The sequence below is a fragment of the Zalophus californianus genome, chromosome 12, assembly GCF_009762305.2.
Source record: "Zalophus californianus isolate mZalCal1 chromosome 12, mZalCal1.pri.v2, whole genome shotgun sequence".
NCBI classification, from domain to species: domain Eukaryota; kingdom Metazoa; phylum Chordata; class Mammalia; order Carnivora; family Otariidae; genus Zalophus; species Zalophus californianus.
The window spans coordinates 72,774,357-72,790,898 of NC_045606.1; the positions used below are offsets into that span (position 1 = coordinate 72,774,357).

The 16,542-nt window shown below is 36.5% G+C and overlaps 1 protein-coding gene across 5 annotated transcripts in view; it reads right to left on the bottom strand.

The window, feature by feature from the left end:
* TFEC (transcription factor EC) overlaps positions 1-16,542 on the bottom strand; it is a 172,693-nt gene that overhangs the window by 23,091 nt on the left and 133,060 nt on the right. For 3 of the 5 annotated variants that reach the window (XM_027574808.1, XM_027574809.2, XM_027574811.1), the window contains 2 exons: positions 15,245-15,496; positions 6,167-6,253 (listed from right to left, as the gene is read on the bottom strand). In XM_027574808.1, the coding sequence (XP_027430609.1) occupies positions 6,167-6,253; positions 15,245-15,496 (339 nt within the window). Of the gene's footprint in view, positions 1-6,166; positions 6,254-15,244; positions 15,497-15,828; positions 15,964-16,542 lie in introns of those variants that run through there. The other 2 variants (XM_027574812.1, XM_027574810.1) reach the window with 2 other exon arrangements.

Here is a 16,542-nt window from a genome sequence, read left to right on the forward strand (position 1 = left end):
TGGGACAAAAAAAGAAGTTCAATGGTCTTAAGATGATAGTATGCATGTCATGTTCAAGGAGCAGGAAGAAGGCTATTGAGACCAGAGCCTAAAGTTAAAGGGAAATGCTGACAATGGCAAAATGTCTTGATTATATTCTGAGGATTTTAGAAAGTTAACAGAATGTTAAGCAAGGGAAAACAGGATCTGATTTTTGCTTTGTGCAGATCATTGTGGCTATTGTGTGAACAGCTGTAAGGGGGCAAGAAGTGGCAGGGAAGTTAGGCTGGATTCTGTTTCTGAAGTTCAAGTGAGAGATGATGGTAGCCTGGAAAAGTGTTTTAGTAGAGGAGCTGATAAGAAGCTGTGAGTTTCGGGAAATCTTGGATGCTCGTTAGAATGTACTGATAGATGTGGAGGTGTGGGAGTAAGAGAGAGAAGAAAGATGACTCTTTTGGAGTAGGGGTTCTACATGAACCAAAAGTAGACTTGGGTAGGTGCGGGGAGACAAAAACTTTCTGTCGGTCATATTAAGTCTGAGATGTCTATTAGAAGCATAAAAGATGGGGCGCCTGAGTGGCTCAGTCATTAAGCATCTGCCTTCGGCTCAGGTCATGATCCCAGGGTCCTGGGATCAAGCCCCGCATGGGGCTCCCTGCTCAGCGGGGAGCCTGCTTCTCCCTCTCCCACTCCCTCTGCTTGTGTTCCCCCTCTCACTGTCTCTCTCTGTGTGTCAAATAAATAAATAAAAAATCTTTTTAAAAAAAGAAGTATAAAAGATGTCAAGCAGTAGGATATATGAGTCTAGCGTATAGGGAGAGGTCTAGGCTGGAGAAGGGGGAAGATCACTTGTAGGATGTATACATACATGAGAAAAGAGGGCTGAAGTCTGAGCCTTGGAACAGATGAGTATTTAGACATCTGTTAGAAGAGAAAGAACCAGGGAGGTGGGTATAAAACCAGAAAATGTGGTGCCAGAGAATCCCAAATCATACTTCAAGAAGGAAAAGCGGTCAACCATGGCAAATACCACTGAGAAGCCAAGTGAGGTGAGAATGAAGAACTTGCTACTGGCTTCTACTTTTGTTGGTTTTAAGAGCTCCTTTAGAATGGAGAGGACAACGGTTCTGTTGGAGACCTGAAAAAAGGAGGGGAGGAAATGGTGGCAGGGTGAAGATGGAAGCAAGAAGTTCTTCTGTGTGTAAGTAAGTCATGAAATAGTGTGAGAGCTGGAGAGAAAATGCGTTCAAAGAGAGTTTTGGGGGTTTGGTTTTAATTTTAGGGAGTATCATTAAATACCAGTGTAATGCTGACACGTATAATCCCATAGATCAGAATAGACTGATTAGGTAGGAGAAGGACTCATTATTTAGAGAAGGAAAGTCCTTGAGAAAGTAAGTGGGAGTGAGATCCAGGGCACAGGTGGTGGGCTGGCTTTAGATTATGAGCTGGAGCTATTATTTTGGGGAGAGATGGCAGAAGAAATGAAAACAGATGCAGGTGGTTTAGTAGAATTGGTGATGCCAAGCTAATGAATGAATTCCAATAGTGTTGCATATATTAGCTCTTTGAAATACATTGTAAAAAAGAAATTGGCTGCAAAATGAAGAATGGACAATGAACTGTGGAGTTTTGAGGAGATAAGAGAAGATATTAAAAATCAGTCTCAATTAATGAGAATTTTTACCAGGGCATAGCTGTGTATACCAGTAGAATAGGTGGTGAAAAGCCCTGCGAAATTTCAGTCATGTATTTGAGGTGAGTAGTATGAACAACGTGGTGAAATTTTATCCATTAAGCTGCTCAGGTTGAGATGTGGAGTAAGATGAGAGAAGTTTAATCAGGGTAGGGGTTTTGCCAGGGAAGTAAAATGAAGAAAAACAGGGAGATATTAGGAGTGTTTGCAAGAGAATTGGTTAGAGTGCTTGACCAAGGACTCTAGACAGGTTAAGGAAATTTTCAAAATGTTGTGAGTGCAAAGTCATAGCTATTGAAAATAGTGATAGAGTTCATTGATTTGGAGCTTGAACAATTGGTGAAATAAGAACACTACAGCAGAGGTACTGAACAAATAGAATGTCATGGTCAAAAAGTATGAAATAAAAATGTTATAGGATAGAAAAAATGGTAATAACAAGATCCAGGCTATCATCATGTGAAGGGATGGCTAAATGAGGAAGAGAAAAATACATTGACACTAAAGAGACTGAGAAACTACAGGTTAGGGTTTTGTCAAAGATATGACTGATTTGGCTGAACGTTTCTTACACTTTGGCTCTTTGCAATCTCGTTTACATAGTTGTTGCAGTAAGAAGAAGCTGACAGATAGCTAGTAGAAACTGAGATTAACTTCTCTTTAATTATTCTGACTCTAGTCACTGATCACTCAACATTCATTTCTGGGTAAGAAATACCTGGGCTAAATTGATCTGTGAAGACTTTGAACTAGTTCATTCAACCTGGATAAATGTGAAGGACCACCACAAGTGGTCCAAGATTCCCCTCAGCAGCTTCGAAGTTTCCCATCAACAGAAGTTATAACATGACTTTTAGTTAAGCCTATATGCCGTGGTCCTGAGATAAATCTTAGCTAAGTGAGATCCAAGATTTTCTGCTTACGCCACAGCCAGAGCCTGCTAAAGTGATTAACAGCACCCTCGGTCAAGGGCCCCTGAGATTCTACAGTGTTCTGAGAGAACTAGAGAAATTATATGTAAAATATGTAGAAAAATGAGTTTCAAGTAATAGGTGAGAAATTAATAATAATTATTGCTAATTGATAAATATCTCACTTTTGAAGTTTACCATAGGGACATCTGTTGGTTTAGCCTCATTAGAATTCACTGACATTTATTTTGGTAACAACTCCTGTTCTCATTCTCACTCTTAGTCTAGGTAATTTGTTGGGTGGGGCTGCTCAATCCACAGCTCGAGGGTGGGCCCAAGACCCAGAGAAATTGACTTAGGGATAGACATACGACGACATTGCTCCCATAAGAATCACCCCAGGGATTTAACTGGAACGAAGGGGAAAAGATGCTCTCCTTCCCTTAGGTTGCCAAGACTGACTGAATGTATCCGTTAGGATGAATTTGGCTATAGCAATCAGAAAATCCTAACACACTTAGCTTATAAAATAAAGGGGAAAAATTTTTACATAAGGTGAAATCCACAGGTAAAGAATTTTCCAGGAGCATATAAGCAGCATTTCTTTTGGCTTTTCTTCTCCCTTTGTTTCTTTTGGTTTTCCTTAGTTTATTTAGCTTCTGGGCAATAAAATGACTACCATCAGTCACATTGTCCTACAACATCACGGAGAGGCAAAACCCTTCTCTTTCTTGGGTCTACTTTAAAGACTTAAGAAAATTCCCAGGGAGCTGCTCAACATGTCAAAATTGCAACACAAGCCCATTCTTAAAACTGTCTCTGCCAGGGGAAGTGAGGCCACCAAGATTGGCTTAAATTAATCAGAAACTTCTCTTCCTTGTAAAGAAGTAGATGTCTGACAAAAAAAAAAAAAAAAACTGGGTCCACATGAAGGAACTATGTGCATAGCTAGGAATAGGCTATGGTAGTGTTTGCTCAACAGCTGGGAATAAAGCCAGCACAGAAGAAAACAAAGGCGAAGTGACGGAGGGCTGCCTGCATGCGATAGTACTTAGGAATTTACGCATGACATGAACCAACAAATTTCTTTCATGCTTAAGCTCCAGATGAGCCAGATTCTACCATCTGCACCAAAAGTTCACTCGCTAATGCTCTCACTCAAAGCATTCCTCTGAATCCAACAGGTCTTTATTTTTATCCACATGAACTATAAAAATCCTTCAGAGTTTCCCAGCTCTGTTCTACCAGCCATTCTTAAACATTCTCTTTTTTCTCACCTCTTGCTTTTTCTTATGTTGCTCTCTTAACTTGCTACTTTTCTGTGTTCATGGCTACCTCTTAAAATCTTAACTATCCCTCATAACTATATTTCAAACATCATCTTTTCCTAAAGCACTTCCAAAAAATCTCAATGTAATATGGTTTCCCCTTCACTTGAACCCCAGAGCAACTCTCTGACTAGTATTTCAAATGTACACATGTAGTATACTAAGATTTCATATAAAAACAACCTTGGAGATAAAAATTTTTAATTATTCTTGTAATGCAGAAGAAAGCAGAGAGGTTAAGTGACTTGCACAACATCTAGATTAGAACCTGGGTTTAACACTGAGATCCACACTCTTCCTCCCTGCCCCTCAGGAGCACCTCTGTCACTGCCCCACTATCATGTGATCTCTTGACTTGTGAATTGCATCTTACTCAACTTTAGTTTCCTATGGTACATGTATTATGCTTTGTATATAATACATATGGAATAAATATATTTGGTTAATTGAATTCTTTGGTTTTATATATAGATCTAGATTTATCAATGATTGCTGATTGGTCAACACAGATATTTCTTTGTATAAGTGCAGGTAGGCCAGTAGTATCTATCTTTTTAAAAGCACATCCTGGCTATCAAAGGCAAATTCCAGATAGTTATTGCCACCAATTTGCAGAGTAAGCCATTCTATGCAGCCTCTGCAAAACAAGTAAGATAATTTGACAAAGAGAATGTTTCAGTATTCACTTTTAATGAGTACTACATACAAAGAAAAGATTTCAGGAAATTAATATCATTTCCTCAAACCCGGAAGTTGAATACTAGTTAAGAAAATAGTAACTTCATGCTGTAAAATTAGACAGAAATTATCATTAGTCATATATTTATCTAGAGAATTAGTCAGATTTCATGTTACTATGCTGCCTGGAATCTGAAGAGAGAAGAGGTAGAAAGAATTGTCAGTCCATCTTAAAAAATAAAATAAAATAAAAATAAAACCTGCAAAAAGACTAGGTTTTAAACCTCATTTGACCTTTGTCAGATAATGCCAGTATTAGTGACCTGTTCTAGGGGGTCCTGCAAACCAGAGAAAAGGAGGAAAAAGATACTTCTCTCTAGATATTCTGTCTGGGGAAAAAAGAAAGAGAAAAGAAAAAAAGGGGTACTTTCCTCAATTTTTTTCTTAAGGTCATAAATTTAAATGTTCATCATTAACATATTCCAGCTCATTGATTTACTACACAATATATATACATTGATGTACTACACAATATAGTCAGAATTCATTTTCTTTAAATGAAATGTTTAAAAAAAATGAAATGTTTAAAATAACAACTCAATCACAGTCTTCCTTATTTTTTCTCATTTTTCTAAAAGGTCCAAAACTATAAACACACCGACCAACAATAACCCTTCAAAGTAGGTGAAAAGACCTTGCACGCCCTTTACAAATAACATTTTTAGTGATTAATAAATGAACAATGAGAAGGCAACAGCAATCAAACAAGAGATAAGATACCACCCGGTCATTGCATATCATTCCAGGAACTTGTGTTGATTGCAACATAGATGTCTGTCTACATGCCTTCAAGTAGGGTGAGGCCTGTTCTGCTTTTCTTAAGTTCATCTTTGATCTCTGGTTATTGGATCTAAAGTAAAGTCATATTTTTTGTTGTTGTAATATTTTTTCTTGTCTCTACGAGGTGTAGAGCCTCTGAATTTGATTGTTGTTAGTTGTGGTAAAATTGTCAAAACTTAGGCATTAACTTATGAGAATGTTTTGATTATATGCTGTGTTTCAGGAAATCTGAAGACTAAATCACTCACAAAAAATGCTATAGCAAATTAGATATATAATTAGATGGATGTTTATAAGGATTAGATAGATAGATAGATGGACTATCACAAGCCGTATCATCGTCCTCAATAACATTACATAATCTTTTTTCTGCACCAATAATATTTCCTAATATTCATCTGTTATCTTGTGTCTGTTTCCAAAATGTAGAAGACACCATTTACTTTTTTTTTTAAAGATTTATTTATTTGAGAGAGAGAGAATGAGAGATAGAGAGCACGAGAGGGAAGAGGGTCAGAGGGAGAAGCAGACTCCCCACTGAGCAGGGAGCCCAATGCGGGACTCGATCCCAGGATTCCAGGATCATGACCCGAGCCGAAGGCAGTCGCTTAACCAACTGAGCCACCCAGGCACCCCAAGACACCATTTACTAATCAATTAAATTTCTTTTTTTATCATCAGATGCCATTATTTATTTCAATCTCATTGACCTCCTCAGGTCTGGAAACACTTACTGTTCTTTGCATTAGCAGAGGAGAGTCTGTTCCTTCCTCTTTAAAACTTGACTCCATACCGATTATATCCTCAATTACGTCTTCCATCTAGCAAAATATAATACATTTAGAATACTGTGCATAATGATAAGAGTTGTGCTTCAGCCTGAATTCAGAGAGAAAAAATTTAGCAATCTTTAAGTTTTAAAGAATATTGAAATTAAGGTTATATGTATATCAAAACCCAGACTACTTTAGAACTTAAAATGAAGAAATCCTGCCACTCTTTGATCTGTGTTGTTTTTCCATGCATTTGCTTCCACCAGCTGGCAGGTGATGGCTGGGCAATCACCTTGGGCTAGTCCCTTGGAAATCAGTATCTATATAAATAGAGTGGTTATCATGAAGTGCCTCAAGCCAGAGCCCATGTAATTAACATGTAGAGAGATGACTTCCTACAAACTTTCCTTTCCTTTTGAAATGTTTTGATTGCATCTTACAGGTGGATATTCAAATAGCAGTGGTCAAACCAGCCAATTGGTCCACATGGATACAAACTACATGGAAACATATTATCCAGCTTTCCCTAATGGCTAATAATAATAATAGTAATATCAACAACAACAATAATCACTGACACCTTAAATAGTAACAAAAGCAAACATATAGTTGGAGCGGGGGGTGGGGGGGATATGCCAGGCACTTTCTCTGTGTTTTGCATACATCAACTCATTTAATCTCCACAACAACTATGAAGTGGATACTATCATTACCTGCATTGTACAGATGAGGAAACTGAGAGGAAAAAAAAAGTGCTCAATAACTCATTCCAGATTACAAAACTGGTGAGTGACAAAGGCAGGATTGAAATTCTGGAAATCTGGCCCTAAAGTCCTAACTTAAGTCAGCTTTTTATTCCTTTTCTCGATTCCTTTCTAAAATAGCCTTCCTTCCCTCCTGTAATTTAGCTGGAGAAGATTTTAAAAGCTTGTACTTAAAAAAAAAAAAAAAAAAGGAGGGAGACAAACCATAAGATACTTGTAACTGCCAAGAACAAACTGAGGATTGCTGGAGGTAAGTGGTTGAGAGAATGGGCTAAATGGGGGATGGGGATTAAGGAGGGCACTTGTGATGAGCACTGGGTGTTATATGTAAGTGCTGAATCACTAAATTCTATTCCTGAAATCAATAGTACACTACATGTTAACTAACTAGAATTTAAATAAAAACTTGAAACAACAAAGAAAAGTTTCTCATCAAACCAAAAATAAATAAATAAAGGCTTGTATTTTAAAAATACCATGCTTGCCCCCTCTTTCTCTCTCTGGCTCTAGCTCTCCTCTTTCCCATTATATTCTCTTTAGTGAAATTTTAAAATATGGTGTAAACTCAAAGATAACGAGAATGCTGAATTCATACAACTGTAGTACTCTGAATTTCCTATAACATATGCAGAAACAACTAGGAGTAAGCTCGAAGAGACATATGAAAATATTTTACGATTCTGTTAATGTTATCTTCTAAGCAAGATTTCTGAGAACCTTAGAGAATTAAATATTCAGACTTCTATTAAGATACTCCTAAAGTTGATATGTCAAAAAATTGGAACACTTTTCAATATTAATTTAACAAATATTTGCTGAGCAATATTTATTGCAAGACCTTGTTGTAAGTACTGGAGCTATAAAAGCAACCAGCACAAAGTCTCTGCCCTCTTGGAGTGATAACACTAATGAGGAAACACAATAAACAGCTAAAAAACAAACAGTAGTCTGAAGAAATTAAAGCAGGTAGGAAGAGAGCTTGATGGGAATGAGTGTTATTTCAGAAAATGGTCAGAGAAGGACTGACTGATATTTGAACAAAGACATGAATAACATGATGAAGAATAGTTCTTGGAAAGGTAGCAAAAATTACAAAGACTCTAAGGTAGGAAGATGAATGTTGGAGAAAGAATGTTGGTCAATGGGAATGAAGCAAGAGACAGTTTACAGATTAAGTTGAAAAGTATGCCTCTCAGTTGTAAAACCCTCTAGGCCAGTGGTGTCCAACAAAATTTTCTGCAAGCATAGAAATGTCTTATATCTGCACTGTTCAATACAGTAGCAACTAAGCACTTACGGCGACCGGGCACTTGAAGTATAGCTAGTTTAACTGAGGAATTAAATCTTTTCTTCTCAAGTTTTTATTTAAATTCCTGGGCTCCGGAATTAAATTTTTGATCTCATTGAAATTTTAAAGATTTTATTGAATTTGAATGAATTTAAAATTAAGTTTAAATAGCCGCATGTGGGCTAGTGAGTACCACCTTCAAGAGTGCAGCTCTTGACAATGGTCTGGATTTTTTAAATTAATTAATTTTAATTTTTAAATTTGAGTGTAGTTGACACACAATGTTACATTAGTTTCAGGTGTACAACGTAGTGATTTGATGAGTCTATACGTTATGCTACGCTCACCGCAAGTGTAGTTACCATCTGTCACTATACAGCACTATGACAGTACAATTGAAACCTTTCCCTATGCTGTGCCCCTTAGTTCCATGACTTAGTCACTCTATAACTGAAAGCCTATACTTTGCACTCCCCTTCATCCGTTTTGCCCATTCTCCACCCCTTATCCCTCTGTCAACCATCAGTTTGTTCTCTGTATTTATAGGTCTGATTCTGCTTTTTTGTTTGTTTGCTCATTTATTTTGTTTTTAGATTTCACATGTGGTCTGGACATTAGACATTAGTCCATGTGCATTGAGAGATCCTTAAAGGATCTAGGATAGTAAGTATGCAGATTTTATTTTCTTTTGTTTAGTACAGTCTATGAAAGTTTTAAAATATATTCTTGATTGTTACTAAACTCAAAATTTAACTTCATGATATTTTTCTCATTCATATTTATCATTCCATGGACAACAAATTTGTACTGAACAGATGTAAAGAAGACCTGAGGAAAGAAGGATGCTAAACAGAGTTTATGGTAACTGCTTTTCTTTGGAGTACCTCTAGTAGTTTCAGCAAAAATTATATATATATCATTTATCCCCTTTCTTCCTGGAAACTTGCATATAAGCGACCCACTCTCCTGCATCTTTAATTTTCTCCTGTTGTCAACAAATATGCTTAGGTTTCTCCTACTTCATTAAGAATCCTTTCTTTCCTACTTGTGAAAGCTCAGCCTCCTTGGAGGCTCTTTTCTTCTCTAACACTGCGATCCCTCATTTCTCTCATCCACCTACATGACTGTCTTTGACCCTAATTTATTGAAGACATTGGTCCCTCCATTATCCTAAATTGATTTTAAGATCTAAAATCCATTCAAAATCTTGCTTCACAGCTTCCAGGAATCTTCAAAACTAATCACCTAAGAATCCAGTTGTTATTTTTAAAAAGACAGTAACCACAATATTTTATATCAGATGAAACAGAAATAACATATTAGACAAAAGAAGAATTACAAATCAGCAGAATAAGTATCTTCAAAATGATAAATGAAGATGAAATACAAGAAAGGACAAATTATTTTGACTAAAATCAAAATGGAGATAATAGGTATGCAAAGTATGAGGTTCGAGGGCAAAGAAAGAACATTCATAAAATTTGAAAAGTTTAAAAATAAAGATCTACAAAAGACCAATCATGAAATTTTTCAACCACACACTGAGTGCAAGAAGACAATGGGATAATAATTGAAGTGTTAAAGGTAAAGAACTTTGAACTTAGACTTTTATAGCCCATAAGATATCCTTTAAGTATATGTGTGAAATAAAATTGTTCTAGGGCATAAAAACTCAGAAGTTTTAAGGCAAAAGGTCCTTTGAGAAACACTCTTCCAGGAGGTACTCCAGTTAGATGAAAAATAAAACTATGAAATCTATACAAAATATAAGAAAATGAGTAAATAGGGGCGCGTGGGCGGCTCAGTCAGTTAAGGGCCCATCTCTTAATTTCAGCTCAGGTCACAATCTCAGGGTCTTTTTTTTTAATTTTTTTTAATTTATTTGTTAGAGAGACAGAGAATGAGAGATAGAGAGCACGAGAGGGAAGAGGGTCAGAGGGAGAAGCAGACTCCCTGCTGAGCAGGGAGCCCGATGTGGGACTCGATCCCGGGACTCCAGGATCATGACCCGAGCCGAAGGCAGTTGCTCAACCAACTGAGCCACCCAGGCGCCCCATGATCTCAGGGTCTTGATATCAAGCCCCATGTGGGGCTCCCTGCTCAGCAGGGAGTCTGCTTCTCTCCTTCTCCCTCTCCCTCTGCCCCTCCCCTTGCGTGCATGCTCTCTCCCACCCTCTCGCTCTTTAAAATAAATAAATCAACCTTAAAAAAAAAAGAAAAAGAAAAATGAGTAAATAAAAGTAAAATATTTCTGGCCTAAACAAGAATATAAATAGACACAGAGAGAGAGATACTATAAATCCTAATACAGGAAGATAGGTGAGAACAAGGAGATAAGACCATACTCAGGAAGAGTTTTACTTAAGGGTATGACATAGATCTTGCTGAACAATGATATAGATATAGAAAAAGATATAACTATTGCATCTTAAAAAGTTAGAGAACAAAAAAAGAAAAGAGAGGGGCGCCTGGGTGGCTCAATTGTTAAGCGTCTGCCTTCGGCTCAGCTCATGATCCCAGGGTCCTGGGATCAAGCAAGCCCCACATCGGGCTCCCTGCTCCTCGGGAAGTCTGCTTCTCCCTCTCCCATTCCCCCTGCTTGTGTTCCTGCTCTCTCTGTGTCTCTCTCTGTCAAATAAATAAATAAAATCTTAAAAAAAGAGAGAGAGAGAGAAAAACATCCTGTTCAATGGAGGATAGAAAAAAGACAAATAATGAAACAAACTACCGTAATTTTAAAACATTAAAAAAGTAATAAATCCTAATAGTAATAAGAAGAATATAAATGAGCTAACACTCGGCTCAAGAAACTATCTCTCAAATTGGATTTTTAAAAGGTATTGTAATAGTTAAAATAAAACAAGAGAGAAAACTAAAAATAAGGTAAAAAAATGTACCACAAATATAACTAAATGGAAATCACAGTGGCAATGTTACTATTAGGCCATGTAAGATTCAAGATAAAATTTTAAAGGAAAAATAATACCAAATGATTATAAATTGATATGCACTAAAAATATCTACAGCAACACCTGTCAGAATTCTATAGAAAAGTAAATCAACAATTGTAGTTGAATATTTTAACTCATTTCTCTCAAAATCATAAATCTGAATTTAGCCTTCTCTTCACCTGTTCTTTAGGCCAGGCCTTGAGTCTTGTCATCCTCTAAACCACTCCATTTCTAAAATCTTAAATTCCATGATCTCATCAAAACACAATCTTCCTTTTAAATCCAATCTAGACCCTGTTGCAAATCAACTAAACAACTTTCAGACCCTCTGTCTTTGCCTTATTAGTTTTCGGCCCAGTCATCCCAAACATCCCAGGTTTCAACCTCTCCACCTCCTGTCAACTCTGAAATCAAGGTGGAAGAATGGTTTCTGTCAACCATCCTACTGAAATTCCTTTTGTTGTTACTTTCCTTGACTGTGTAACAGCCAAATTCAATAGATATTTATCAGTCCTTATTTTACTAGACTTTGCGGCTACACTTGAGTGTATAGTTCAGTCCCTCCTCCTTCTTTAAACTAACTCTTTGGCTTTGATGACACCACACTGGCTATCTTTTTATTTTACCTTTATAGACCCTCCTCTCTGACCACCTGCTAAATATTGCTGATAGCTCAATCCATCCTTGGTTCTCTGCTCTCCTTATTATATTCATGATCATCAGGAGCTCTCTTTCTCATGTGAACTTTTAAGTATTCCACCCCCTCCATGCTGACAATTCTCAAATCTCTTCTTCCGGTCTAGATTACTCTCCTCAAGGCAAAAATCTCTAGCTGTCACTGGCATCTCCATATGGTGGTCTCCCAGATACCTCAACTCTAGCATGTTCTAATAGAGGGTCTCATCATCTTTCACTGCATTATAGAAATAACCTCCCAACTGGCCCTCTCCCTCCAGGATTCCTCTCCTCGATAGCAGACAGAATGATATCACAGTCAAATCTGATTATGTCACTCCAGCCCTACGTTTAAACCTTTCCAGGATTTGAAATTGCTTAACATGGAGAGCCAGTCTTTCTGTGATTTGTCTATTGCCTACACCTCTGATGTCACCTTTTGTACCACCTGCCTCTCTTTTTCTGATCACTTCATTTTCTGCTGTTCCCCATCTTTATTCTCCACTCATGCTACCTCGTCTGTGTAAATGCCCCACTAGTCACTTTCTCTAAGTACTACTACTGACATTTCTGAATAAGAAGAGCACTTTCATGCTCCTGTCTATACCATTGTCCTTTCTACATAATATTATAATTATTTGCTAACTTTTGTCCTCTCCCCTTCAACTTATAGCTCCTAGGAAGCACAGCAGATAAGAAAACAAGACAATGAATAATTAAAACATAGCATGTGCTATGAAAATGCTGTAATAAATGCCATTTTTATCCACAGGATACAGGTGTTATTATGAAAAGTCAGAGAATAAGCACTCATCTACACAGGGAACCACCAATAAAATCACCTTAGGGAAGAAACCTGAAATGAATTTTGAAGAGTGAGTTAGAATTATCTCAACAAATGGTGGAGACTGAATGAGTAGATGGTAAAGAAAGGACATAAGAATAGAGAACCTGGCCACTGTGAGAACCACTAGTGAACCCACGTGGCTGAAGCACAGAGTGCCATGGGGCAACTGAATGATAAGTCTGGGTCAGGAGGCAAGGGTTAAGTATGGAAGGGTCCTGTGTGCGTGAGTACAAATTTTATCCTGGAAAGGCCCAGGCTATAAAATTATTTTGATTTTATATTTTACTGTCTCAGAGACCATTAATCACCAAGTTACTCCTGATACCAACCCCCAAATCCTGAATCTAAGGATGCTCTCACAGACTTACTCTGTAGTAGCTGTGGTATTTGAGGTCTTCTTTGAATTAATAAAATGTTCTCGGATGTCCCAGGAAGACAAGCTTAGGAGAAAGAAACACCAAAGAATGGCAAAAGCACCATCTCCTGAGCCCCCACTCTGCCTTTGTGTTAGGACCTTTAAAAATGCAAACATCAAAACAATACTTCTATTCGTAGGAATGCTGGGAAGAGAGGTTAAGGACTGAGACCACACGGCTAGTAAGTGGTGGTTCTAACCCAATGCAGTCTGACTCTGAAGACTGCACATTGCTGCTTTGTGACATGGACTCGGAGCCTGAATCAAAGAATATTAGAAAATTGCAACAACATAGGATACATCTTAGCTGTGAAAGATAACAAGACTGTGAATGGTGGCTGTATGTGAAAATGTTCACATGATAAGTGGACTTCCAAGAGAACACACACTGATTAAAAGCACAACACACTGAATAAAATTATGATTAAATAGATATTAATGATAGAAGAAACTTTATATACACAGTCGAAGGTACAATGGTTTAAAAAATAGAAAAAAAACTCTGTAGCCAATGTGCACATCGCCCCAGAGCTCTGCACCTTTTGGGCCTTTCAGCCCTTTTCTGCAACTCCCTTTGATGGGCACCACCTACAAGACCACTAAAATCACATAAATTTCCTTTATTATGTAAAAAATTATTATAAAAGAAAAGGTAAGCTGTGTGCCTAGGGAATAAAAACGTTTACTAAGAAAAACTGAGAACACTGATATATGTTACTTATCTTTTCTTATTTTTTAGAAAACATATTTCATAAGATACATAAGATCATTTTCTGGGTTTTGCCTGGAACTGACTGGCATATGCATATCCTTTGGGATTTGTTTTTTCCTTTAGAAATCAATCTTCCACACAATGAAATGAACTTTGGAAGAAGGTGGTTGTAAGATAAATTGTATTGGTTGAGTTCTAATATTTACTATCAGATGATTTTCATCCTACATATATTTTTATGCCCTTCATAGAGTGAATAGAGAAACTAGCTCTACATTCATTTTTTTAAAATTTTTATATAGTTACTACAGAGAAGTATCAGTAAATATCCACGTAGAGACTTATGCTCAGTTTTAGGTTTCAATGAGTCCTGTTTTGTGCTGTTTCATATTTTATTAAACAGTCTACCAGAAACTTACTATTTTCCCTTTTCCAGATGAACGTAAAATTTGCAAAAAACAAAATCTTCCTCTACCACTTGGAATTCACATAATGGGACACTGAGCATTACTCTTTGGTGACTGGAGGCTACAGACTTCATAGCTAAAAAGCAGCGACCTGAAATCAGTAATAATCATCAGGAATGTAGATTGGGAGATTAAATGTGGGAGATCATAGGACCATGACCCATCTAACAAATAAAATGGAAAAAAAAAGAAGAGGAAATGAATAGAAAGCTCAGCTATGAATGTTGTTTTTCTTCACTGAGATATTAAAGGAAGTCTTTTTCCCAGTTCTGGTGGTTTGCCAGTTCAATTCATTCTTCAGTACTTTTCGAAGGTTCATTCATAAGCAGGTCATGATAAACATAAACTCCATGAAGGTACACATTCTTATTCATTTTGTATCCCTGGCACCTCTTAATTCCTGTTATTTAGTAAACGGTGGACAAGTATTTGTTGAAAATAGAAATGAATGAATAAATAATTAATAGTAAGAAATCCAAATGTAATTCCATAAAACATTAAGTGCAGTAAGATTTTTAGTCTTATTTTAGAGCACATATTGACTGTTATTTAAACAACTTCTTCCTGTTTTATTTTAATGGGTATTTAAGATAATAAAACTATCGATAAATATTTTAACTAAATATACCAGAAAATCCTTACAAAGCTAAATCTTCCTAACATAAGTTACTGTTAGAGCCTATTTTGACTCACATAAATACATAACTGAAATGAAGTATTGAGAAATGAATTGTTATATTTTATTATGCATAGGAATCCATATGTGCATAAGTAACTATTATAAATGAATACATTAAAACATCCCTTTTGTTAAATGCATTTGCATTTGGAAAGTTTAGTATAAAAATGTAGACTTTAATCTCTTTAAATTTTTTTTCAAAAACTGATTATATATTTTCATAAGTAGCTATTAGACATACATGCCATTCCACATTGTCATCTTCCTTCCCAAGCGTTAGTAACTTGGTGAGTGGATTTCCAGTAAAGCCAGTGTTACTCTCGGGAGATGTGTGTCCATGCTGCACCAGAAGGGCACTGCTTGGTGTTGGAGGGTGTGACCGTTTAAGAGTCTGGTTGACAATCTGGTAGTCAAGGGTCATGAAGGGTTTTACTTGTTGTCTCTGGACTTTCTGTAGGTGGGACTTTGCAGGACTTTCCAGATGTGCTGAGACCTATGGAATAAAAACCAAATAAATACAATGTGTAGTATCATCTGGTGAATCAGAGTTCCACTTTAAACAAGTTAATTATGACAGTAGACACATTACAACATCTACTTCTCTCAAATTTATGGTTTATGCTTCTGTCATAATTTACGGATGATACTAATGGATGATAGCTTTTAAGAAGTAATTTAAACTTACTAAAATAAAATATATATTTAAAACAAATAACTGAAAACTAAGGAACATATAAAATATTTAAAACAAATACTTTAAAACATATAAAATACTAAAAACTTACTAAAAACTGAAAGAAGTAATTTAAACTTACTAAAACTAACCAAGTTTTTAAGAATAGCTCTCAGTCTGCCTTGGGCTCAGGTCATGATCCAGGGTCCTGGGATCAAGTCCCGCATTGGGCTCCTTGCTCAGTGGGGAGCCTGCTTCTCCCTCTCCCTCTACTGCTCCTCCTGCTTGCACATTCTCTCTGTCTCTCTCTGTCAAATATATACATAAATAAAATCTTAAAAAAAAAACATACCTCTCAAAAACATGTAAGTGAACCAAAATTTGGAATAAATATATAAGCAGCAATACTTTTTGAGGTTTTAGAAAAATAAACTTAAAATAATACAAGGAAAATATAGTAATTTTCATATGATATATATTTCTTGGATTTTTTTATATTACATATAAATATTCCATGGAACATAATCACAACTATTTTTTATTAGATATTTTTTTAAAAAATTATCCATGATGAGCAGAAACTAAAAATATACATACCCCAGATATTAAGTATGATATTTTATGGGTGGTGAAAAGCTAAGTAATTTTTTTCCATATTTTAAAAAAATTTCTATGCCAGACTTATTTTTATTTTTTATTTATTTTTTAAAAAGATTTATTTGAGAGAGAGAAAGAACGTGAGAGCCCACCAGTGCGGGGGGGGGGGGGGAGGTGCAGACAGAGAGGGAGAGGGAGAGACTCTCAAGCAGACTCCCTGCAGAGTGTGGAGCCCACTCTGTGCTCCATCCCACGACCCTGAGATCATG